Source organism: Notamacropus eugenii, chromosome 3, assembly GCF_028372415.1.
Source record: "Notamacropus eugenii isolate mMacEug1 chromosome 3, mMacEug1.pri_v2, whole genome shotgun sequence".
In the NCBI taxonomy this organism is placed as follows: Eukaryota; Metazoa; Chordata; class Mammalia; order Diprotodontia; family Macropodidae; genus Notamacropus; species Notamacropus eugenii.
The window spans coordinates 198,859,812-198,885,534 of record NC_092874.1 but is presented as its reverse complement, the minus strand read 5'-3'; the positions used below and the strand labels follow the sequence as shown (position 1 = coordinate 198,885,534).

Here is a 25,723-nt window from a genome sequence, read left to right as displayed (position 1 = left end):
ATAGGAACTAAAGCTGAAAAAGCAAATTGAACACCAATCAATGTAAAAAAAAAATTTACTAAATCTAGAGCTCTCCAAAAAAAAGCAGCAAGTAAACTCTGTAACAACTACAAGCAGAGATTTAAAGGAAGAAAACAGATTTTACAAAAACATGAGTATGTGGAAGAATAGCTCTTGAAGAAAGTAAAGCAATGAAAATAAGCAGCTTGGAAGAGAAAGTGGTAAATCAAACCCACCAAAACAGATCCCCTGAAAACTAGATCAAACTAAAATCAATGACTTTATAAGACAGCAAGGAATATTAAAACCAAATCAAAAGACTGAAAAAAAAATAGAAGAAAATGGAAACTGATAACAAAAATAAATGATGTGGAAAGAGATCAAAGAGAAATAACTTATGAATCACTGAAATCTCTGAAAAAGCATAATTTTTAAATAACCTAGACAATATATTTGAAGAATCTGTGAATGAAAACAACCCAGATCTATTAGTCAGAGGGCAAAGTAAAGATAGGAAAATTTACCTCCTAAAAGGAACAAAAAAAAAAACCCCAAAACCCAAACTCTTAGGAATGTCACAGCCAAAATCCAGTTTCCAACATCAAAGAAAAATAATACTGTAAGCACGCAGGAAGAAGCAGTTTAAGAACAGATGGACTCCAAGTGGGATCACAGGAGACCAGGCTAAACAACAGGGGATCTTGGAATACAATATTCCTGATGGCAAAAGACGTAGACTTAAAACCAAGAATACATTATTCTGAAAAGCTGAGGATAATCTTGTAGGGGAAAAAAGGACCTCAATGAAACAGAAGACTTGCAAGCATTTCTGATAAAAGACTGAGTAGAACTCTAAAATAGAAACCCTAGAGCACAAAGGAACATTTACATGAGCAACTACATATGATGATGTAGTGACAATATTCTAATAAGAGCGAAAAGAAAAAAGTGTCCCTTCAGGACCTTAGTGTCTTCAAAGGGCAATGAGCAAGTTAACTTTTAAAAATAGAGGTACTGAAGGTGGATTGGTTCTGCTCTGAGAATTTAAAGAAGGGAAATAGAAGGGAGAATAAAAGGAACACACCAGCATACACTCGAGAATGAAGAGGGTGAAGCTTGCTATTTCTCAGAATAGCAAAGGTATGGAGGAAGAGAATATACAAATATGGAAGAAAAGGTAGCAGTAGGAGGCATCAAGATGAACCTCACTCCTGTCGAAAATGGGCAAAATAAGACTGAAATCCACACATTCACATAAATACACTCAGTTCAGTTTAGAAATACATCAAATTCAACCAGTGGGAATGGGGGAGCGGTTAAAAGGAGGATAAAGGAGAAAACAGTTACAAAGAAAATAAACTTACTGACCCTGAAAGAGGAATTACAAGAGAGGGAAAAGAGAAGACAATAACTAGAATCTGAGAGGATACTTCAGGTTGCCAGATAGGCAATGAGGGATCACTGAACAAACTGTGGTATATAAATGTACTAGAATATTACTGTACTCTAAGAAATGATTCAGGATTTCAGAGAATCTAGGCAGTACAAATTGGTGAAGAGTAAAGTGAAAATCAGGAAAATAATTTTATGTAATTTATGTAATGAATTTTCTTTAGAAATAGACCCGTGAAAGACTTAAGACCTCTGATCAATGCAATGATCAACCATGTCTCCAAAGGACTTCTGACAATGCATATTACCCATTTCCTGACAAAGAGGGGATGAACACAAGCTATACAGACATACAATTTTGGACATATTCATCATGTAGATTTATTTTGTTTAACCACACATTTGTCAAAAGGCAGAAGGAAGGTTCAGGACGCACAAACAGGATAGTTTCACAGTAACAAATACAATTTCACAGTAACCTATAAAGTTTTATTTAAGTTTGGAATTTTTAAAAAATTAACCTTTTAAATAGGTAACTTAAAGCATTCCTTCTGTGTTTACAGGATTTCCTTGCTTGGCAAACTTATTTTTCATAGATCAAAATTAACTCTGACCTAGTGTCTATCTGAACATCACAAATTCTGAAGAGATTCTGAATTAAGCTATATTGAATACTATTCTATAGCATGGTTATTAAGACCAAATTTTAAATATACATGAACACTAAGTCTTGTCATCATATAATCCCCCTTCACATACATGCACACACAAAGAAGGATGGTAGCTAGAAGAATTAAGAAACATGTAAAAATTCTTTTTTCCCCAATCACCAAGTTTTAGTACCTGTAAATAAGTATATACCCTTTTAGAATATGTTTACTTCAAAACTCTTCTACGTCCTTGACTCTCTCTTGGAAACCGCTATGAAAATATTCCCACTGAATTTCCAATGTACCATTTACAAAACGTACCCTTTCTCTGGGTTTACCATGATGGCTCGAGGTCGGTCTTGCTCTCCCTTGAGTACCACTCCAACAGGTCTCCCATCCAGCCTTGTTACATTAATAACATTAGTGGCTTCACAAGTCCAGTAGATATAACGGCTATAAATGTCAATGCTGAGGTCATAGGGCTGCATGTCCAGATTCTGATTGGGAACTGAGCTCACAACCACTGTAAGACCCTTTGGAAGAAAGTGTAAAAGACTTATATACAAATGATATTAGGTTGAAAATTAGACAACCCTGGGGCAGGTTCAGCCACCTACATGAATGGCTGAACCCAAGAAAGAACTAATTCTTTCAATGACCAATGTTATACCAGGGTACCCAATTGAAAGAATCCTGGATATTCTCTGCTGGTTACAACAGAGTAGAGAATATAGTAATAATGATATTATTGATATTCCTTAGCACTGTAGCTTGGGAAGGGCTAGGAGTGTCCCATTTGCAATTCTTCAAATGCTAGGCTGCCATTTGAAAGCCAGGCCTAGCCTAGGACTATTAAATTCATTTATACAAAATTCAGTGTCACAAAACTGCAGTATTTGTAAAGTTGAGCAGTACAGAGTTTCCTGAGTGAATGAATTTCATGTGAGTCTTTGCCAGTGAGCTGAAATGCTCCTTCACAGGACTGATTTATATAACTACAACCTTCTATCTGGAGAAATACAATACTGCTACAATTTTTGACTGCTAGCTAACACCCTAATAGCCCTTTCCCAAATGCCTAAGTCTTGTTTAAATCCTTCAATGATCTCAGCCCTAACTTGTTCATCCCTAAAAACATTCCACTTTCTGGTTCCATAAGGACTTTGCCCAACTCCATTAAAATACTGCTCCCAGTCAGAGTTATGATTGAGTGAACAGATAATAAATATAGTCACCTAAGCTCCATAAAGTTAGTTAGTATCAATAACAGCACTATAGCCTTGGCCAGTGATCTAAACATATAAATATATATATGCTTATAGATAAAGCAAAGGGTCTGCATAAGCATGGCATGCCTATTCATCATATCTTCCTCCATATCACTGTCATCAGCAAACATTTATTAAAAGCTTACAAGATTGCAGGACTCTGTATTAAGTACTTTCATTTTTAAAAGTTTTAGCTGGAGAGCTTTTTCATCTTCTGGGTCAAGTAAAGAAATAAAAAGAATCAAGAAAAATTAATATATACGTATGTATATGCGTGCACACATATATGAGGGTAGGGAAAGGGAGAGAGGGGAGAGAATAGAAGGGGTCATTTTAGCGCACAATTTGGTGAGTGGGTCTGGTTAAAGTAGGAAATTCTTTCTTGAAAGAACCCCAAAGTGGACCAAAAGATATCCTGGAAGAGCTCCAAGAATTCCAACTGGAATTTCTAGGGAATGGCAAGGAATAGCAATGACATAGGACATTCCAGGCCTATAGGAGGCTATGAATTTTTAGTTAAGTTCTTCAATTACCTGGCTACCATCTTCCTGTGCCTTTCGGATCATATTTTGTCGTGAGTCGATCCAATAAAGTTGCTTGTCCAAAGGATCATAGTCAATGGCTCGGACATTCCGTAGGCTGTGGATAGGGAGGATTATATCAGGACTCTGTTGCTCATCAATCACCATACGGTTAATGGCATTCTTCTGACTGAAGAGCAGGAAGGTGGTAGGAGCTTTAAGAAAGAAAAAAATGAAAAAGGAACTCTATAATATTCCAATGGAACAATCAGGCCAATACAAGTACTATTACAAACGTTGTATCATATAAACTTTGGCCAGTTACAGGACATAGAAAAGGAAGCGGGGACAGGAAGGCTATACAATGGATTTGAGGGTTTTTCCCACTATATGTGTACTAGGAGGGGAAACAAAAGTTGAAGTGCCAGACAAAGTATGGATTTGTTCAAGAGCTAATGCATAGTGTGATCAAGACTTAAGTAGGCCCACAAGGACCTCAAACAAAAATCACAAATTTTTTACTTCTTTATGAGATCTGGGATCATTTTAAGTGGATGGAGGTTTGTCAATATGTAACAAAAAGTGTAGAGATAATTAAACTGAAAGACAAGATTCTCAAGTTCTATTTCTGGTTCTGCCATAAAGTTAGGCAAGTCATTTAACTCCAAGTTATAAAGAAAAAAATACTAATAAAAAAATGAAAAATGAATAATTGTATTCTGCCTCTAAATCGTTTTTAATATTTTGCCACCCCAACAACAGTATCTGATGTTCAGTTATTTTGAGTGTCTATTTCTTGGAGGAGTAGGGGTATCTTTCACCTCATCTTTCTCAGGAAAATCTAGTCTATGGTGAAATGGGATGAAATCCTTCTTCAAGATGTGGATATAATCCTTCTTCTAGCTCCTTCCTCTGTCTTTCTCTGGTTTTCCACAGGGGCAATGAAATGTATCTGGCACTGGAAAAGATTTTCCCTTATCATATTCAGATTCATATAATGTTTATTTATTTGAGTCCTATTCCCTCTATTAGACTGTGCTTTGAGAATAAGCGGTTTTTCATTTCTAATATAAAGCAGCATTTTAAAAATATTAATTTGAATTAAATTGAAGCAAACACAAATTAAACCCAAGTTCCATGTCATAATCTGCTACTAACAAATTCTGTGACCTCAGGCATAGCACATTATTTTTCCTGCCTTCCTCGATTTTTTTATCTAAAACTAGGGTGAAGTAAATGTTCTCTAATAACAGGTCAGTGTTCAGGTTCTGACTTCAACATTGAAAGGTAACACAGAAATAACTGTTCATACTGATTTCTTTACTGCACTATTTTTCCTTTACCTTCTATATACCTTTAGTTTATCTGAATCTTCATAGAATTCCCCAGACTAATGAAGTCCACTTTTCTTTTATTTGGTGTTCACTACACATTGATTTAATTTCTTTTGGCAATTTAAAAAAAATCATATACTATGGAGGTAAGATCAATGACTAGATTGCAGCAAATGACAAGTTTCCCACTTTCTTTTTTAAAAGATCTTGAAAAATATGAAATGAGTCTCTACCAATAGTATTATTTTCTTAAGAAGTTGAGGTAAAGAAGCCTAAATGAATTCAAAGGTCCACATAACTCTCAGACTGTAAAAGTCTAAGGGTTTTCAAATGAAGGTCTTCAAATAAGAAAACACTCAGAGACAATCACAGACAGGACTATTAAATATTCTGTCAGCCTCAGAGGTAGCATCCTAGTCTCTTGGGGCAACAACTGAAATACATTCCTACCAAGAAATTACATTACTATTAATTATCAGCATTTATATCATGCTTAGTATGTGTCAGGCACCATGCTAAGAGTATTGCGATGGCTATCTCATTTGATCCTCACAACCCTGGGAGTAAGATTCAACTATGCACAAAGCAATGTGAAGAACACAGAAAAGAATGAGAGATAATAGGGGAAGTCTGATGTAAACTCCTTTTTGCATAAAACTAAGTTTTATGCAAAACATTGCATAAAACAATTTTTTGAAAGAATGTGTATTTTAAAGCCATTCAGTAAAAAACATAGTAAGAAATTCTGCGATAGTGCTAAAACATTCCAGGTCTCTCAAGACATTTACCTACTATCTCCACCTTTACCCACTTCAAAAAAGTGACCCTTCTCCTTCCCAAAGCCAAGTCTTCCTTATTCACCCTTGACCCCATCTACCCTCTCAATATTTCTAGCAAGTTGCTTCCACTGTCCTTCCTCTTTCTCATCTTCTACTTTTCTTCTTCTATTAGTTCCTACCCTACCATCTAAAAACATGCTCATGTTTCCAATATCTTCAAAAAGCTCTCACTTGATATTACCATCTTTGAAAAGCTCTTTTCCTATACCTCTTTGCCCTTTGTGGCTAAACTTGAGAAAAGTTCATCTACATTCCCTTCTAAAGCTCTCACCTCCCCTCTCCACACCCTCCATCAATCTGGCTTCTGATTTCAATATGCAACTGAAATTACTCTCTCCAAAGTTACCACTGATCACTCAATTGCCAACTCATTGCTATATGAGAAACTGCCATCTCTCAATCCTCACTGCTCTTGATCTCTCCCAGCAACAATGATCACCTTCTTCTTCCTGAAAATCCCCTCTTTAAGTTTTCATGACGACGTTATCTCTTGATTGCTGTCTGGGCTTCTTATCTCAGTCTCCTGATTTTACAGCCATGTCATGCCCATTAGGTATGGGTATTTCCCCCACCCCCAAGTTTTTCTCTAAGTCTTCTTCTCTTTTTGAGCTACCCCATCTTGGTTGATGATCTCATCAGCTCCCACAGGTTCAATTTATTATCTCTATACTAATTTATACAGATCTATATGTCTAGTCCTAGTCTCTCTCCTGAGCTATGGTTACATATCTCTCACTATCTCTTAGATTTTTCAAACTAAATGTTCTATGTAGGCAATTATAGTACACTTCATGTAAGGAACTCTTTTAAGCACTGGGGGTACAAAGAAAGGCAAAGAACAGTCTCCAAATAGCCTTAATTCTACTGGAGAGACAACATGTAAATAGCTAGGTACATATGAGATATATGCATGAGTAGAGGGAAGGTAATGTGAAAAGGGAAAATAGCTGAGGGGACCATGAAAGACCTTTTGCAGAAGGTGGGATATGAGTCGAGACTTGATGAAAAGTGGGAAACTTGCCCAAGCTCACATAAGAACTAAGTGCCAAGATCCAGATCCAACTCAACATCCTCTCATTCCAACTCTAAGACAGCAGTTAATCTAAAAATGTCTGTAGGTTTTAGTGGACTGCAAGTTGAATATGAATCAACAGTGCTCTATGGCAGCCAAAAACCCTAGAGTAGGTAGCTGGTGGTGCAGAAGATGGGACTTGGAGCCAGGAAGACCTGAATTCAAATTTGGCCTGAGATAGATTTCTTGTGGGACCCTGCACAAATCAATTAATCTATTTGCCTCAGTTGCCTCAAGTGTAAAATGGGGACAATACCAGCATCTATGTCACAGCGCTTTTTGAAGATCAAGTGTAAAGCATTTAGCACAGTGCCTGGCACATGGTAGGCATTATATAAATACTTATTCCCTTTCCTTCTGTAATCTTGGGCTACACTGAGATATATAGATTTCAGGAATAAGGGAAGATTGTACCACTTTACATTTCTTATACCATGAATACCATACTAAATTCTGGACACCATATTTAAGGAAGGGTCCTGATAAGTTAGAATCCTCAAAAAAGGCAACTAAGATAATAAGGAGCCTCAAGATTCTGCTAATATGAAATTCAGTTGAAGGACCCATAATTATTTGAACTAAAAAAAGAAATGACTGGACTAAGGAAATGGGAAGAGGAGCTTAAAGATGGGTTGGGGGAAGATTTCTTCCAGTACCTAACAGGCTATCACATCTTGTGGATGAAGAACTAATCTCATCAACTTTGGCCTCAAGGGATAAAATTAGCAAAATAGGTGAAAAGTACAGACAGGTGACTGAAATGAAAAAGCGTACATAAGTGTGTGCTAACACACAGATTTAGGTCTGAGCTATCCAAATGGCAAGGGTAGCTAGGTGATGCAGTGGATAGAGCACCAGTGCAGGAGTCAGGAGGACCTGAGTTCAAATCTCACCTCAGACACTTGACATTCACTAGCTGTGTGACCTTGGCCAAGTCACTTAACCCTAGCTGCCTCATCCTAGATCATCTCCAGTCATCCTGATGAATATCTGGTCACTGGATTCAGATGGCTCTGGAGAAGAAGTGAGGTTGGTGACCTGCACAGCCCTCCCTCACATAAAACAAAGTCAAGTGCAAGTCATGTCATCATTTCTCTGATGGCATGGTCTTCTTCGGCAACAAAGCATGAACATATATATCCAAATGGCATGAGCTGCTTCAAGAGGCAATAGGATCTCCTTTGTCCAAATTTTTCAAGCAAAGTCTAGGTAAGCACTTATTTGGGAACATTATAGAGGGGATTCTAGTTTATGTTTAGTTTGGATGACATGACCTTGAAAATGCATTCCTGCTCTTGCGATCCTATGATTCTATGGACGCTATGATAAGCTTTTATCTACCTACAGTATATAAAGGCAATTTCTACAACATGATGTTATTTTAGTAGTCAAGTCAGTGCTAGGCAAAGAAAATGAAAAATACATTCTTCTTTTGGACTTTCTGTTCTATAGTCCCACTATAATAAGAGGGGAAATGTCTACTTCTTTTAGGATTAAAAAACAACTTAGTCATTCGATTCTTTCAAAGGAATACACTGAACTAGTTCCATAGAATTAATTTAATCTAATATTTCTGTGATCCCATTCTCTTTGGTACATCTACCAACTTTCTCCCATTCAATATCTACTTCTTCCTATATCCCAGATCTGATCACTATTCCCCTATGCATGAGAAGGTATGAAGGTGGTGGTTCTATGTGCATGATTGTTTTTAAGGTTAGACAGAAAGATTTGTCATCTGACTACTGATTTTGTAACATCTGTGCCTCTTTCATTTCCATTAGAAAAAAAAATAAAAATTGCATATATTTACTTTGTCTCACTTGGGGTCTAACACATTTTAATTATTTAAACATTTAATTAAACAATTATTTCAAATTGAAAAGAGTTGATATTTTGCCACATCATCTTACATTACTATCACCAAGAAAACAGAAATTAAAAAAAATTGAGGTTGTTTGTTTTTTTTTTTTAACTAACCCTCTGTCTTTCCAGTAAATATCACCTTTGGTCTGCCACATTTTTGACTCCAGAAAGAATGGGCATAATGTTCCCAACTCTGCTTTTTCCTCAAATTCTAACTTGTTCATGGGGAATTATAGCTTACCACTGCAAGTCCTGTTGTCAGTATTCAGTGAGTAGTGGGCTGGACATCCACAAACAAAACCACCAATTGGCACAGCCAAGCAGAGATGGGAACAGTGCCCATTGCTGGAAGCACATTCATTCCATCCTGCCTGCCGAGAGGAGTGAAAGACAAGGATGTCCATCACATAATCCAAATGACCCTGTATGATGGTTCGGTTTTGGCCACTGGTTTTATTGGCACGTTCAATGCTACGTCGGCTCCAATCTGTCCAGTATATGTAATCCTGGTACTGAGTCAAGCCAAAAGGATGAGGCAAGTCATCTGCTATAACTTCACGGTTCAGGCCTGTTTTCAGAAAGGCAACAGGGAGGTAAGAAGAGGGATGAAATATGGGAATAGAAATGTCTTCCTGGCAGAACAAAAACAATTTGTAATATGTAAAAAAATTATATTTGTAGGCAGTTATGAAGAGTGTAATTATTTTGAAAATAATCCTAAAACCAGTCTAATCTCTGCAGTCAACTCATCTGGATTCTGACCCTGTGTCTCAGACTAACATTTCTGCTGAGGTAGTAATTTGTTTCAACTTCTGGATACATATTTTGATAGAATTATTAATTCTTTCTAATAAACACAAAGGCTTCTAGCACTCTTCTGGTAGTTACTATTACAGGTAACTTTAGTAATATCTACAGGTTAACTTCTATTAAAATAAATTACACAGTCACTAAAAGGTTTGTAGGACAAATATTTACCAGTCCTAGCTCTTAGTTAACTTTTTTTTCAAACAATCTTAAGTACAATAAAATTCCTTTATAATAAAAGAACGTGGACAATCCCATCAGATTTTTGTTGGTGGTATCTGACCTAAGTAAGTGATTGTCACTGGACTTTATATAAGGGACCACAACTTCAAATTTTGACTTCAAAACAGTTTATATAGAAAGAGAAAAGAAAACTTATGTTCTCAGTTTTCCTACATCTAAATAATGTTTCATCTTATCTTCTTCAAAATGAGATATTTGTGAAGTGCCCTGCAAACCTTAAGTATTACATAAGCATCATTATCATCATCATAATTACCATCATCACAGGACAATTCTGGAAGAGTACCTCTTTTTATACCACAGGCTTCTGCTTTTTACCCTTCCTCATGCCTACTTAAAAAAAAAATTCCTCCTAACAACAGAGATTAAAAGAACACTATAAATGGGACCAAGAAACGGAATCCAAAGAGAAGATTACCTAGAACAAGAAACTGACAGTATATATCCTCACCCTGATCCAGGTTAAAGAGGTTATTTTAGGGTTACCTTGGAAGTTCAGCTACAAATCTTGCTTGCTCATATATAGCAGCAAATCTACATATAACATATACATATTACATACACGTGTCATAAATAGAACTTACAACCATCAACTTAACTTTATATTCAAAACATCAACAATAACCTACCTCTTGAATGTCTCCATTTGAATGAACAGATTTATATCTTACCTAGCATATTTGAAGATTCTATTAAGTTGGTATCCAGGTCTGTCCAGTAGAGTCTTCTTTTAGCATAATCAATAGTTAAGCCATTTGCCCGTCCAACATTTGGAACTAATGTAGTACGTTCACTTCCATCCATGGCAGCTCTATCTATCTTAGGTTTTCCACCCCACTCAGTCCAATACATAAACCTAAATTCAAAATACCCATTATTTTGCATTTTTGATCATGTAGGTAAAAGGAAATGACATAAATAACTATGCAAACTTTAAGAACCTGAGCAAGACAACATGGGGAAAGACAAAAATAATGGCTACAAATAAATGCTTCATTTACTTTATAGCACCCTCAACTAAATATTATTTCCTTAAGTGCTAGAAGGGAAGTCAGCTCTTCTTATAACATTTCCAATAGCACTTGTTTCATCCAAAGCCTCAGAACTGGAGCCCCACCAAACATTTCCTACTACAGTACTTGGTGTATAATATAGCTCTATTGGCAAAGCTAATAATTAATAGAATAGTAGTAGGTTAAAACCTGACCTTATTCATAAAAAAATAAAAAAACCCAATTCAGTATAAAAAGTTCAAAAGTGAGCAAGATGATTAAAGAATTTTAAGAAATTAAAGCATTATACTAATTCTCTTATGTTCTCTAGATTTGTCTTATATTTCTAAGTGTTATTGTTCCTATACTTCTATTACAGGAAGTGCACTATGGCATCTCAATACCTACAGTGTATTTTTTCTTCTCTGCTCACTTCAAGGAATTGACAGGGGAAAATTATTAACTGAACTGATTCTGATACTCTGTTATTAAGAAAAGATGGAATGAAAATTCAGCTATTAGTTGGTTCATGAGCAGGGTAGGCACACCAATGAAATATGTATTTTGTTCCTGGTGTGTGAAACAAATCTGATATGTGCTAGTAGTGACTCATACCAGTATTCTTGGTGATAAATCCTAAATTTGTCTGTTAATGCTAGGAGGCAATATGATATCCACATGATATCATCAAGAATGCTGACTCTGTATGGCTTAATTAATTCGACAACTAATCAGGGAGGAGGCTAAGTAATATGAAGTCATCTACTATAATCTCAAATATGGTAGATATATTTGCTGTTATCTAAACATTTGAATTTTATCAAATACATTTCCATTCCTAATTTTGAGTTTCCCCAGCTGGTGACTTTTTTTTTTTTTTTTTAAGAAAATCACATCATAGTAAATCTTTCCTAGAATAATACCTATAATCCAATGGTTCTCAAACTTTTTGTCTGGAGCCTCCTTTACACTTCTAAAAATTTCTGAGTACCTCTTCTAAGAACTTTTGTTTAAGTGGGTTATATCTCTCGATATGTACAATTTTAGAACTTTAAACATCTCAGTATCATTATGAAAATAGTTTTAACCTCATGGACCCCTAGAGGTCCCTGGACCCTACTTTGAGAATTACTGCTACAGTCTATAACGCCAGAGGCTACCTCATTAATGAGAAGATTTCACTGTAATATATGTTTCTTTGACTTTGTGGTAATAAAACCTCACTAATATGGATTAAATATACACAGTATTAATCAGTCAAAAGCCTAAAATGTAGAGCATGTCAATTTTTTCAATGCAGTTTTATTGCTTTGGAGTACAAATGGTGTCTAATTTGAGGTCTTAATTTCTTAATAGAATTTGAAATGATCACAACTTTTTGATGTGTAAGCATATGATTCCAAAGTATTTTAAATAATTCATTTTAGGTATATAATCATTATGCTAAGCTTATTTACCCTATCAATTTGCTTAAGTAGTCTCTCTCTTCTCTTACACACAATGCAAAGGTACACTCAGCCCATTATTATCCATTCTAACATTGGCAACTGAATTAATGGCTTTAAAATAAAGATTTTCCTTTCATTTCCTTAAATATTTCTCAGGATATCAAGATTCTGCCCTTAATTAACCATACTGCCCTCCCAAATTATGTATTCGAGGCTTATCAACGCCAGCCTCTTATGCTTTCAGAAAACAATTTTGTTTAGCTACAAAAACTACAAGGTAAAATTAAGTTTACCCTTCAGCAGGGTCTAATGCAAGAGCTCTGGGGCTATCTAGGTCCTTCCAGACCAGAACCTGACGATGCTGCCCATCCAGCTTTGATACTTCAATACGATTTGTTCCAGTGTCTGCCCAGTATAAATTCTTTCCTAGCCAATCTACAGCCATGCCTTCTGGATAATCCAAGCCAAATTCCACCACATGCTCCAGTGAACTGCCATTCATAAATGCTCTGCTGATAGTCTACAGAAACACAGAGACACATAAAACATGAAAATAATAAGTTTTACAAACAAAACATAATTCAGAAGAATAATTAAGAGGGAGCTTGGGGGAGAGGGTATTTTTTTTAAAGCAAAAGCAAAACTAAATGCTATATAGTTCATAAGCAGTGAAAATATTTCATAATATTTTGTAATCTCTATTGCAGAAATAAGTTTACGTGATTCTTATCTGGATCTAGTAAACACTAAAAATACAACAGTGACCTTCAGAATTTACAATCAATTTACAGGAGAGAACTCTGGCGTTCTCAAGAATCAAAATGCACACTAACACGTAAGATGTCCAAATATTCTTGGTCATCAAGTAGAGAACATACGCGTGGATGGCTACAATGCAGACTCAGTTCTTTGAACACATTTAAGAGTGTCATCATGATAATTTGATGGGTCATTTATATTTTTAAACAAAGTAGTCTTCATTATTTGTTCCAACCTTGTCTATGTGTGCACTGCCTTCTATTTCTAATGTAGCTTTAAATTCCCTGTCACTGTTAAATTGTTGCATTGTAACAGTTGCACAGGTTACTACAATGAGTTACTTAAAACCCGAAATTGATTTGGTTACAATGAACAATCTATTCAGCGAGCAGCTTTACATTCCTTCCCTGATGAAAGCTATCATCACATAATAAAAATATTAATAAGCTACTCAGAATACAATATAATTTAAACAAGCCCTCATGAAACAAGACAAAAACATCTGGCAAAAAGAAGCAAAGTCTCTCCAAATTTTCTGACCCTTTTCCTGATTGTTTTATGATAGCTCCTTCTCCCTCCCATTTGAGAAAGAGGGTAGAATGATGATTTTATCAAGCCTGTTTAAAACCAATAACTGCAATTGATGAGGGATTAAAAAAAACTGCATGAAATAATTTACTGGCCCAACCTCTTATTAAGATTATTTAATAATGTATCCTAATTTCTTTATCAACTATAGACAGAAAAAACTTTCTCTCAGCCCTTAAACTTCTGCCCAGAATCTATGAAGATGCTCAATTTTTTACTTAGGAAAGAGGAAAGTTAAGTACATGAAAAATAACTGACCAAAAATAAAAATATGAATTTGCCTATAGGATGTTCATCGCAGCTAAAAAAAAAGCTAGTAAATTATACAGCAATCATAGGAGTCCTGGGGGAACTCCAGATCAAAAAGCTCAAAGAGATATTTAACCCTTAACTTTTGGAAACCAAAAATTACCTAGGATCATAGGGCATAAAAGCTGGAAGTCACCTTAAAAATCACTTAATCAAACTTCTCTTTCTATAGAAGAGTTCATTGAAACCCAAAGGGTTTGGTCAGAAACGTATTAAACACCAGAGTTAGGTGTCAAACCCCATTTCAATGGTTCTTTCCACAACACCACAGGTACATCTGACACTGCTACATGGACCACCTCACTCTTACTACCCTGCTCAGTGGTAGTCTCTATCCCTGGGTTCAGCATACTCTTAAGCCCTAAGTACGACAGTCAGAGGTCACAGGGACCACAGACTGAGAGCTGGAAGGGACCTTAGTAACCATCAAATGGAGTTGGCTCATTTTACAAATGAGGAAAACTCAGGACCAAAGAGGTTTAGGCTCACAGTCACACAGATGGTAAGTGATACAGACAGAATCTACATCAGTATCTTCTGACTCCAAATTCAGCCAACTTTTTCCACTGAATCCTATGGCCTAACGTCTATGAGCACTATTGGCAGGTCAGCGTGATAGACAAAGGAGATGGAAAAAAGGAAACAGTGAAAAGAGAAGAAAGGAAAGTAATATGAAGGAAGGCACAGTGTTTATTCATTATCTACTCCTAGGATTTTATGGTTGGCAGAATGATATCTACCATGCCAAAGAACCTCTGGACTCTTTGGAGTCACTGAAACAAAAGATACCAGTATACAAGGAGAAAGAGGTGTGAAGGGCCAGAGACAATAATACTTTTAGTGACAATCTAAAGAGGAGAGCATGTTCCCCAAAAATTTGTGGAAGGAAATATATCTGTTTTCTCCTTTTCTTTCCCTTTCACAGCTACAATTAAACAACTGAAATTTTGTCAATAAAACTAGTTTTATAGACTATATATATATATATATATATATATATATATATATATATATATATATATATATATATACCTAAACCAATAAAATGACCTTAAAGGGCCCAAAATAAACATTTCATTTTTTTCTCAAAATTCTTTCCTCTATCACTGTCTTCATCATTTCAAGAGAGAATGAACAGGTAGTTTCTATTATCTTCATTCAACTTCTAGGAAGCTTCCTCAAACAAGAGACAAGGCTACTCATAAATCAAAGTTTTTGAACAAAAATACAAGGAACAACACATTGTAGAGATAAAAAATTCTGAAACTTAAGTGTTGAACCAAACGATCTGTTTATAAGATAATTTTTAACCCTAAAATCAAACGTAAAAATACTCTTTTCATTCCATATATTCCAGCTTTAGACCTTCTAACCCACTTTACCTTCAGAGAAATATCAGTCCAGTAAATACGATTGTCTGTTACATCAAAATCTAAAGCAGAAGCTTCTTTCACACCAGTAAGAGGGATGGCCACATTGTTGTTGTTTGTTTCCAAAGAGATACGCCTTATGTCTGCTCTCCGAGAAAACAAGAGGAAAGCTTCTGGAACTATGCAAGTCTTCATGTCACTGATAAGCTCAAAGCCAATGGGGCAGGCACAGCGGAGTCCCTGAGGTCTATAGAGGCAAAGATGGCTACATCCCCCATTTTCATTAGCACATGGGTTGGAACCTAAATTATTGAAAGACAGAGGAAAAAACACAGACACAAAGCAATATGGTTTTTGGTGCCAGTCATTTTTAGATTGCTAAATATCTAGTGAACAAAGCCATATGTGTACTCTCTTCCATGCCCAGACAAGCAGTATTCATAGACTTGGAGAGAAATAAAACTTCATTATAAAATTCTTTCCTTCTCACCCATGGTTAAGTTCCAAATAAGTGAAATTTTTCTGCATAATACTGAGTGTTTTTAGTAGGGAGGTGTTCCTCTAAAACAAAACCACCAAAATGCAAATTTTGTAGCCAGAGTATTAAGCCCCATTAAAAGGGCAACAGATTATGTCTATATTACCAAATTCCTTAAGGTTTCCCCCCCCATTCTGCCCTTGGGGAAAATTTGAAAGTGCCAGAACATACTAATCATCTTCTTCAACTATTCAAAAAAGTTGTTCTGTAAATTTCTGCCTATTACTCATCTCTCTTCCCTTCTTTCTCCCTCTATTTCCAAACAGGTTAAATTTTTACCTACTCACCAATGATTCGATGAACATTTGTGGCTTTTAGGCCCATAAGATCAGGCAGCTGGTCTATGATGATTTCCCTTTCAGCACTTCGTTTGTGCACCCGTTCAATACTACGTCTTTGCCAGTCAGTCCAATAGACGTAGTCTCCAAGCAACGTGAACCCAAAAATATGAGGAATCTTGTCTTCTACCAACACTCTTCTTCCAGTACCATCTGCATTCATAACCTTTGGATTGGCAGTGAGAGGGAGAGAAAGTTATAAACTTGTAGAGTGTATGTAATGTAATATAAGTAAAATAACCTAGTTCAGATTTTATTTTTAATCTGTGCTTGATTCCCTGTTCTTAATTCCCAGAGCAGCTATTATAGACCTTTTCCTTCTTCAAATACTCCTCTCCATCTCTTCCCTAGCCAACTACTTGACTAAGCTGGAAGGAATCTGAAGAGGCATCAATACAAACCATAAAACGTTGCAGGTTCTCTACCCATTTCTTTTTCTTTTCTTTCATTAAAATTTGAGGGTAGGAGTTACTGGAGCAAATCAAATCCACTCCATAGCAATTTTTCTTCAACAAATATCTGACCATGTGAATTACCTAAACTTAACCAACTCCAGTGGCTTCTTAATGCCACTGAGATAACATATAAACTCTCTGATTTAGCTCCTAAAGTTCTATACAACCTGGCCCCAATTTATCTTTTCAGTCTCACTGGATATTATTCTCCCTCCAATACTCTTGAGATCTCACCAAACTGGCCTTCTCCGTTACACTCCATATCTCCAGTCTGTGGTCTTCCACATTGCCTGTTACATGCCTGGAATGTATTCATTCACTTAGCCCCTCTCTGCCTTTATGAAGCAGATTAGGGACCATCTTTCTGATGATGCCTCCCTCCCCCACACTACCTCATATTTAATCACTTTGCATGTGTATATGTATTTACTAACTTTATACTTATGCTGTACACCTTTCTGCATATACTTGGTATCTCCCCCATTAAAACATAATTTCCATGGGAGTGGAGACTGTTTTATTCTTTGTATTTTTATCCCCAAGGCCTACATAACATCTGTTATACAGCAAGTACCTAATAAATACTTGCAGATTGATAGGTATAAAGGTCTGGTCATCTCCCTAGATGGAACAAAATGATTTTTCATACTGGTTAAGGAATCTGATCACAACTTCTGGGGCCCCTATGAGTCAGCAGAGAGCAGATGGAACCAAAGATTTGAGTGCCTGGCAGTAGAGAGCATTCTAGCTAAACCTTAAGAGAAAAAACTGCTTGGGGACGGGGGAAGGGAAGAGAATAAGCATTTATATAATATAACATATAACACATAACCCTTATATAACAATAACATGCCAGGTACTGTGCTAAGTGCTTTACAAATATTATCTCATTTAATCCTCACAACAATCATGAAAAGTGGGTGCTGTTATTATTCTCATTTCTATAGTTAAGGAAATTGAAGTAAAGAGAGGGAAATGACTTGCCCAGGGTCACTCAGGTCTTCCTGTCTACAGGCCCAGCACCCTATCCATTGTGTCATCTAGTGCCTTGGCTTTCTGCTTCCTACCTCTTCCTCCACTGCACGGTCAGAAAAACATCTTGTAAACTCTGAAGAAGGACCCTGGACTTTCCATCTTCCCATAATTGCATAACCAGAACAAGTAACAACAGTGTCTCCCTTGGCACCAAGGACAGAACGGGTGCAGATTCAAATCTCTACAAAGTACCCAGTAGGGCATTTATACCACTACTAAGGGAATCTGGAGGGCTCCAGCAAAGGGACATCCAGGAACTGTGGATTACTCCTTTGCCACGTAAGCTTGAGCCCACTTTCACCAGAATTCTGTATTTTTTTAAAAACATTTTTGTTTTGTGTTCTAAATTCCATCCCTCCCCCTTTCTCACACATTCTGTATCCAAAAGTTTTCAATGGTTTGTTAGTGCCAAGAGAGAAAACATCAAACTCCCGAGCATTCAAGATCCTCCTATAAAATGGACAATCTCACCTTTCCAGCTATATCTTAAAACTACTCCCCCCATAAACTCTACTCCAACGAAACTGGAATTCTTGCCATGCTCTATAGACATTTCATATTCTCCTTTGCTCATGCTTGGAACACCTTAGCCTTTCATCTTTCTTCTACTGAAATTCTGTCAATATTTTAAGCCTATTACAACCTTTAAAGCCTTCGTCAATCAATGATAATCTTTTCCTCCTTAGATACCAAAAAGGATTCTGTCTGCACCCCATCTTGGGCTTTTATCATATACTGTTCTGTATTATATTGCTCTGTATTTCTAAATACATACACACCTTTATATTACAGTAATTCAAGTACGTATCAATAAAGAAGATTTCCCTCTCCATCACCTTTCACATCCAATAAGTTCTATTAATTCCACACCCCCCAAAAAATAACTATTTGTCCCCTTCTCTCCAATCAGAAAGTCAACCTTTGTTCAGGTCCTCTTCACCTCTCAGCTAGACTAATAATAACAGTTGATATTTATATAATGTTTAGCACTATATATTATCTCATTTAGCCCAGCCAAGTCACTAAAAATTTCACTGCCCCAGACAACTCTAAAAAAAAACTATTCTGTTAGAGAACTTCTGACTATCTGTATTCAGAGAAGCTATTTGTCACCTGGAGTTTTCTATATCAAAAAAAAAAAATCAGCTCTTAGAACCCATCTACCCATAAAAGAGATCATCGGGAAAACCCTATGAAATAGATGTTGTTATGATCCTTTTATAAAAACTGAAGTTCAGAGAAACTAAGTGCTCTGCCAGGATAAAGCGATCTGGTAGCTAATAAATGCCTACCAAAGGACTAGAAACCAGGTTGTTGCAATCCAGCACTCTCATATGCTAAATATACTTAGAACTCTCTTAAATCTCTTAATCAGTCTCTCTCCTTCCAGTCTCACTCCTCCATTTTCCATCAGCAACTCTGCTTTATTTTAACTCCATGGAATGTCATGTCCTCTCACTATCACCCTATGGTGCGCCCGTGCCCCCTCGCCCTTATGTGCTGTCTTCCACCGTTAGATTATAAATTCTTTGAGGGCAGAGACTTTCTTTTTTCTTATTTCTATTCCCAGCACTTAAGAAATATTTGCTCAATTCAATTTCTTGCCAATTCATCCTCCACACAAAAATTTTTGGTGGTGTCCTATTGCCTCTAAGATGAATTACAAAATCCTCACCCTGGCATTTAAAGCTCTCCACAATCGGGCTCCCAGTGACTTGAAGCAGCAAGGTGGATAGAGTGTAAACTTGGAATCAGGAAAACCTGAGTTCTAATCTGGCCTTAGACATTACCAGTGTGGCCTTGTGGTTCAGACCCTGGTTACTTCCTGGTTATTGTTTAAGGCCATGACTCTGGAACTACTCTACTATTGAAATTTTTTTCTCCAAGTGCTAAAGGATTCCCAGGTCAGCCCATAGCTGGATTCTGCCTGGGGCCTTTCTCTTTCTTTTCTTGCCTTGGGGCTTCACTCAAGGCCTTTCCTGTATGCTCTGAGGGTGCTCTGTATAATTTCTAGTTACTCTGGTTTATCTGCACTGCCAGTTCCCACAGAATTCTAACAGATTTTTATGCACTCTTAGACTACAGAAATACACAGCTGATTTTGTTTATTATTTTTTTCTGGTCCAATTTTAGAGCTTTGCTGGACTGTGGGAAATATGGGCTCCTTTATATTTTAATACACTACTTTTTTTTTTGAGGGACATAGGGGGAGAGAAATACAGCAGTCACTCGTGGCCTTGATTCCACTATTGATCAACCCAGAGCTTTGAGACCTGCTGTTTCACCCCTCCTTTGACAGAACGCTCCCACCTCCACCCCAACCCACCCTGAAGGCTCACCATATTGGTGCCAGAATTAGTGCAGATATCCAAACAGCTTTAGCTCTATTGAAGCTCAGAACTCCAGAGCTCAACTGACCAACCAACCTCAGTTTCTCAGTAGCTGGATTACAAACAGGCATAGACAAGTCCAACCCTGTTGCCATTGTCCCATGCCTACACTTTCTATTAAGCAATACTGACTGCTTCTTCAAAAGCAATTAAAACTTCAGAAGTGAAAGTAGCCTCCTCTCCTAGACAGAAAAAAGGTCCTAACATCAGTTTACTGAAATGCTCAGTTCTGAAATTTAAGTACCCTTACTTCCCTAAAACAGATTTAATTTCATTACCTTTGATAAATAAAATGTTAATCATATGGCAAAATATGAAAAATCATAAAATGTAGCTAGATGAAAGCATGGAAATAAAAGACCAGGAGCACTTCTATATTGGCATTTGGGTATCTCAACTTGGCACAGTAGAGAGCCCTCTTGAATAGGAGTCCAGAGATGGATTCTATTGCCAGAAATATCATTAGCCAGCTCTGTGACTTCAGTTACACAACTCAACCTATCTGGGTTACAGTTCCCTCATCTATAAAATGAGAGAGTTAGGCTAGATGATTTCCATGTAATCATTTTTAACTCTAAAATTCCACAATAAGACATTTTCTAAGTAGCTTATCTATACTATAATAAGCTGGAAAATGGCATAAAAGGAAACAACCATTAGAAGTGCAAATTGTTTTTAATTTTGTTCTTCAGTCAACAAATTTGGTTCAATATTCAATTCAGCACTACTGAATTAAATTCATTTAATAAGAACCTGCTACAGGCAAAGCACTGTACTAGGTACTAATATACCAGTAATTCAACATGGAGAAGGTTAAGATACAGTAAATTACGTAATATAAAAAAAAGAACAGGATAATAAGTATGTAAGAGAAGTTAAAGCAATGAATACAAGATTAAGGAAGGAAAGATCTTTTCCAGCCAGAGTTGAGAGAGTTTCATGGGCAGGGACAGGATGGGATTATGGGGTAGGCATTTCAGGAGAATACATTCAAAATGCTGTGCTAGAGCCTGGGAGAAAAACTAAGCGGGCCATGAACTCTACCTTCAGGTTGTTAAAATTCAATTGGAATGTTAAGACATATACACTTAACACACATGAAAGAAACTCTACAACATAAGGCACTACATGAGTACTACATAATAAGCACTTCAGGAATTTGGAAGCAATAGAGATTATTCCTAGCTTCATCTGATAGGAAAGAATGAAAAGAGGCAGACTTTGAGTACTACAGGGATTCAAAGGTAGAGGGACTCCTCTGAGTTTTAATCATCAGGAATGACTTCATACAGGAAAATTATGAAGTGGATCTTGCTGAAACAGGGTTTGAAAGAGTGTTAGAGCACAAGACTAAAAAAAGATCCATGACCACAGTAGTTCAGCACTAGCAGGGACATACAAGATTATCTAGTATAATTTTATTTTATAAATATGGAAACTGAGACATAGAGAAGTAAAGGTGGCTTGACCAATTAGAGGGATGATTTTATTAAAAGAATGTGGAGTTTACTGTGTACACAATGGGAAGGAATTTTTTTGCTGTTATAGACCTATTGCCCTATGAACATTTTTAGAGTGCCTAAGAAAAGGTTGAAGTAGTGTGTGCCAGGACCCCAGGTGGGGGCACATCTCTCCTCATGTTAGTCCTGAATCACTAACATCTTAATGCAGAAGAATATAATCACTCTCAATCTAATCTGTACGTGGCAGGATCCCAGTAAAACTCTAACAACATTATTATCTTAGTTTTCCACAAAAAAAATACCTTCAATAAACTGGGATTTAATATTATATGCTTTAGTTTCTCAGAGTGGTGATAAAGAAAAGCCCACTTAAGTCAGATGATCTTAAGCTGAGATCCATGAACTTGTTTGTATGGGAAATTTTTATAACTCCATTTCATACGTAAATGTGCATTGTGCAAATTCAACTTTTTGTAAAGAAATCTGCATTCCAAAAAAAAATCTATATTAACTAGACTGTATTTTCTCTGCTTCTGCCCCTTGACTGGGCACTCCACAGCCTTCCACACCCTACCAACAAAGAAACAAACCTGCCCAAAAAAAAAAACAAAACCCAAAAAACCCAACCACCTCCAAATGAAAACGAAAGAGTGGAAGCACCAAGAGCCTGCTGCCACTGCCACCACCACCAGGGCTTGGCTTGAAACCTCCGGCATGGAGAGGAGATCTTAATCCACTCCACTCATCCATCTGCAGGTCTGCCTTCCACTCAAGTACCACATATCTATCCCCAGCCCCTGCATATTATCTGTCCTCTCCTGTCTGTGTCCATGCCTGGCCCCCTGTATTTGCCCCCTATGTGTTCTTCCTCTCAGTTCTGGTCAAGGCCCCACTGAGGCTGGCCCAAACCCAGTGTGTCCCCCCTCCTGTGTCATTTTCTGTCCCAGGCTCCATGTATCTTTGAACTATGTGCTGGCATCCTCCCTCCATGGCCATTAAGCCCTTCCAGTCCCCCTCCCTCCCTTCCAACATCCAGACACAAATTTTAAAAAAACACTTCATGTAGAGGTTTTCAGAATGGTCCACCTAAGTAAAGTGAGAATTGTCTATAATTGGTTTCATTTATAATTCTATGTATTTTGTTTTATGCATTTTAAAAACATTTTGAGAATGAGCAGACTCAACCAGATTGTCAAGTGGACACAAAAAAAGTTAAGAATCTCCAATTTAAATATTTTATATCTTTTGCAAAATATTTGAAATTTGCTATGCTATCCATAATGTCCCTTATGTAAGGATTCATAAGAAATTTCTCCTAGAATTCAATGTCGGAAAAATCTTTTTCTCTCTAGACAAACTTGTATTCCCTTTTAATAACACAACGCAAGTTACAAAACCTAATTTTGCTTTTTTATCTCAGCTTCCAGGAAGCCCAGAGGTAAACTGAGAAGTTAGCAATTAAAGTATTCCGGCTATCTGAGCACATCTATTGCTATTTTCCTTTCAATCTGTTTTTTTATTTGTTTTTATTCTGAATTCTTTTATTTCATGTTTTCAACTTTGTAAACTACCACAGAACATTTCTGAAAGCAGAATAGGTTTCAATCATAAATTCTTATTACTGATAATGACAACACTGTTGCAAAATTTCATTTAAACTTAGTGGTTTGTTCAGCAAAACATTTCTGCGTGCTCAGGAACAGCACATATTATTCTTGGTTTTTTCTTTAAACTGCAAAAGCACCTGTGGAAGCCAAAGAGAAATCAAACTATAAAATCTAGTCTTGGTGGAGTAAAAGTATGCTTCAGTTAAGCACAAAGATAAGGAAGATTTTAAATATGATTTGTTCTTTCTGCCATTTTGTGTTGCTTTATAAACAGATGGTCCTCCTTTTCTTTTTCTGCTTTTGGTTAATTACAGCCCCTTTGACAAAATGTGATTCAAGTTTGTTCCTTTTTGTTGTAGCATTAATCTCCATGGAGGGAAGGCATGTATGCCACAGGATTTTAGTAGGATAAATATGATTGTAGAGGGAGACCTAACTCTATGTTGCTAAAATAAGTAAATTCAACTAAGTCCTCTATAAGAAAAGGATAACTGGTAATCTTTAGAATGACACTTTTTTTTAGAATGACTGATACCACATCTACACTTCAACAGATCAGTATCCTACCCCTGCCACATCCTGCATTAGCACCTAGTCTTTTGTCCATTTCCTTTTGTTAGCACCCCAATTCTTTACTCTTTGACTTCATCTTAATAGAAAGAATACAAACCAAATATTCTTCACAGGCTCATAAACTGGGAGCTGTAAGAGACATTAGAGATCATGTGGTCCAACCCCTTCATTTTACAGCTAAGGAAACTTGACCACCGCATGGAAAGTCAGCACTGGTTCAGTTAAGCACAGCGTCCCTGACTCTGTGTGTGGGCCATGCTGTCATACTAGTTAAACGTGAAGAAGAACTTTTTATTAAGAGAGTCAAGAGATCATTATCCTCTTACACATGGCCTGTCACAGTGCAAGAGTTGCTGCCCACTTTGCATGAATGCTGCCCTGGGCTGGCTGCCACTTCTCTATCCTTGATGCCCCACCCCTTTTTCACAATCATCACCCCCAGTGAACTAGAAAGAGTAGTACACCACAAATGAGATTCCTGAATTCTACTCCTAATTCTGCTGCAGGTTAACTGTGAAATCTTGGGTAGGTCATTTAATTTCAGCTAATCTTAGCTTCCTCCTTTGTAAAATGGGGTTACTGATACCTGAACAGAGTCTATTCCAGTCCCCAATTTTAATATAATACTTAAATAAATAAAAGTTTTGCAATTTCACTAAAGTTTGTTTAAACAGAAATGTTAACATGACCTTGTCTGTGTACAGTTTTTACATCTAAACCGGGCTTGGTGACCTAAATTGATGGCTGCTCAGGCCATAAATGATTTTTTTTAACATCTAGAGAATGAATCTATGATTTATGGATTACTCTTCTCCCCCACGGTACAGACTGCAACCCATCTTTGTCCAGGTCCTATCATAAGTTCTCTTCAGTGTACCCACAAGCTGATGTATATAAGGAGGTAGGGAAGAGAAAGTGATCTTCCTCTCAGTCTTTCAGGGTCTAACTGTGTGACCCTGGGTTAACCTACTGGAGAAGGAAATGGGCAAATCACTCCAGTATCTTCGCCAAGAAAACCCCTTACGGGATTCATGAAGAGTCAGAAATGACTGAACAACAACAAAAAGATCAGAGAAAAAGAACCCATATATACAAAAATATTCATAGTAGCATTTTTTGTAGTGGTAAAGAACTGTAAACTAAAGAAGTATCCATTCATTGGAAGAATGACTAAACAAATTATAGCAAATGAATGCCAGAGAATACTGTGGCACTGTGAAAAATTATTAAAGATGCCTCAGAGAAATATGAAAGATTTACTTGAAATGATACTGAATGAAGTAAAAAGAACCAGAATAATTTATACATTAACAGTGTCATTTTTAAAGACAAAGAACTTGAAAAAAATAAGAATTCTGATCAATTTAGTGAAAAACCACAATTCCAGAGTACTGATGAGGAAGCTTGCTACCTACAAGGTGATAAATTAATGAAGCAAAATAAGACATATATTTTGTGGACATGACTGCTACAGAAATATATTTTGTTTAACTAGGCATATTTGTTACAGGGTATGATAGGACAAAGACCTCCACCCACCTTTTCACCAAGAAAGGGATTAGTTTTCCTTAACAGGTGACAAAGCTGTTCCTAGGACCTGACTAGTCCCTACCTCCCTTAACACAACAGTCACTTACGGGCATAAAAAGTCCCAAATTCCTGGAACTGAAACTCCTCCAACTTAGCAGATATCTGAATACCACACCTACAGCTGACTGGATGAGCTTCCATATGGAGATGGGACTGGGGGTAAGGGTTGTATATGTATATAAGCTAAGTACCACAGTATTCTTATTGGATGGCCTTGCTGTGTTAGGACAAAGTAAACCTCCTTTTGTTAACTGTTCAATTATTATAAATTACTTA

General features: G+C 36.7%; 1 protein-coding gene across 2 annotated transcripts in view; it reads right to left on the bottom strand.

Annotated features, from left to right (window-relative positions):
* Positions 1 to 25,723, bottom strand: part of LRP6 (LDL receptor related protein 6) — a 143,536-nt gene that overhangs the window by 33,490 nt on the left and 84,323 nt on the right. For both annotated transcript variants that reach the window (XM_072653926.1, XM_072653927.1), the window contains exons 8-14: positions 16,284 to 16,500; positions 15,471 to 15,760; positions 12,726 to 12,952; positions 10,664 to 10,848; positions 9,184 to 9,510; positions 3,844 to 4,046; positions 2,364 to 2,575 (exon numbers count right to left, since the gene is read on the bottom strand). In XM_072653926.1, coding sequence (XP_072510027.1) covers positions 2,364 to 2,575; positions 3,844 to 4,046; positions 9,184 to 9,510; positions 10,664 to 10,848; positions 12,726 to 12,952; positions 15,471 to 15,760; positions 16,284 to 16,500 — 1,661 coding nt within the window. The remainder of the gene's footprint in view (positions 1 to 2,363; positions 2,576 to 3,843; positions 4,047 to 9,183; positions 9,511 to 10,663; positions 10,849 to 12,725; positions 12,953 to 15,470; positions 15,761 to 16,283; positions 16,501 to 25,723) is intronic.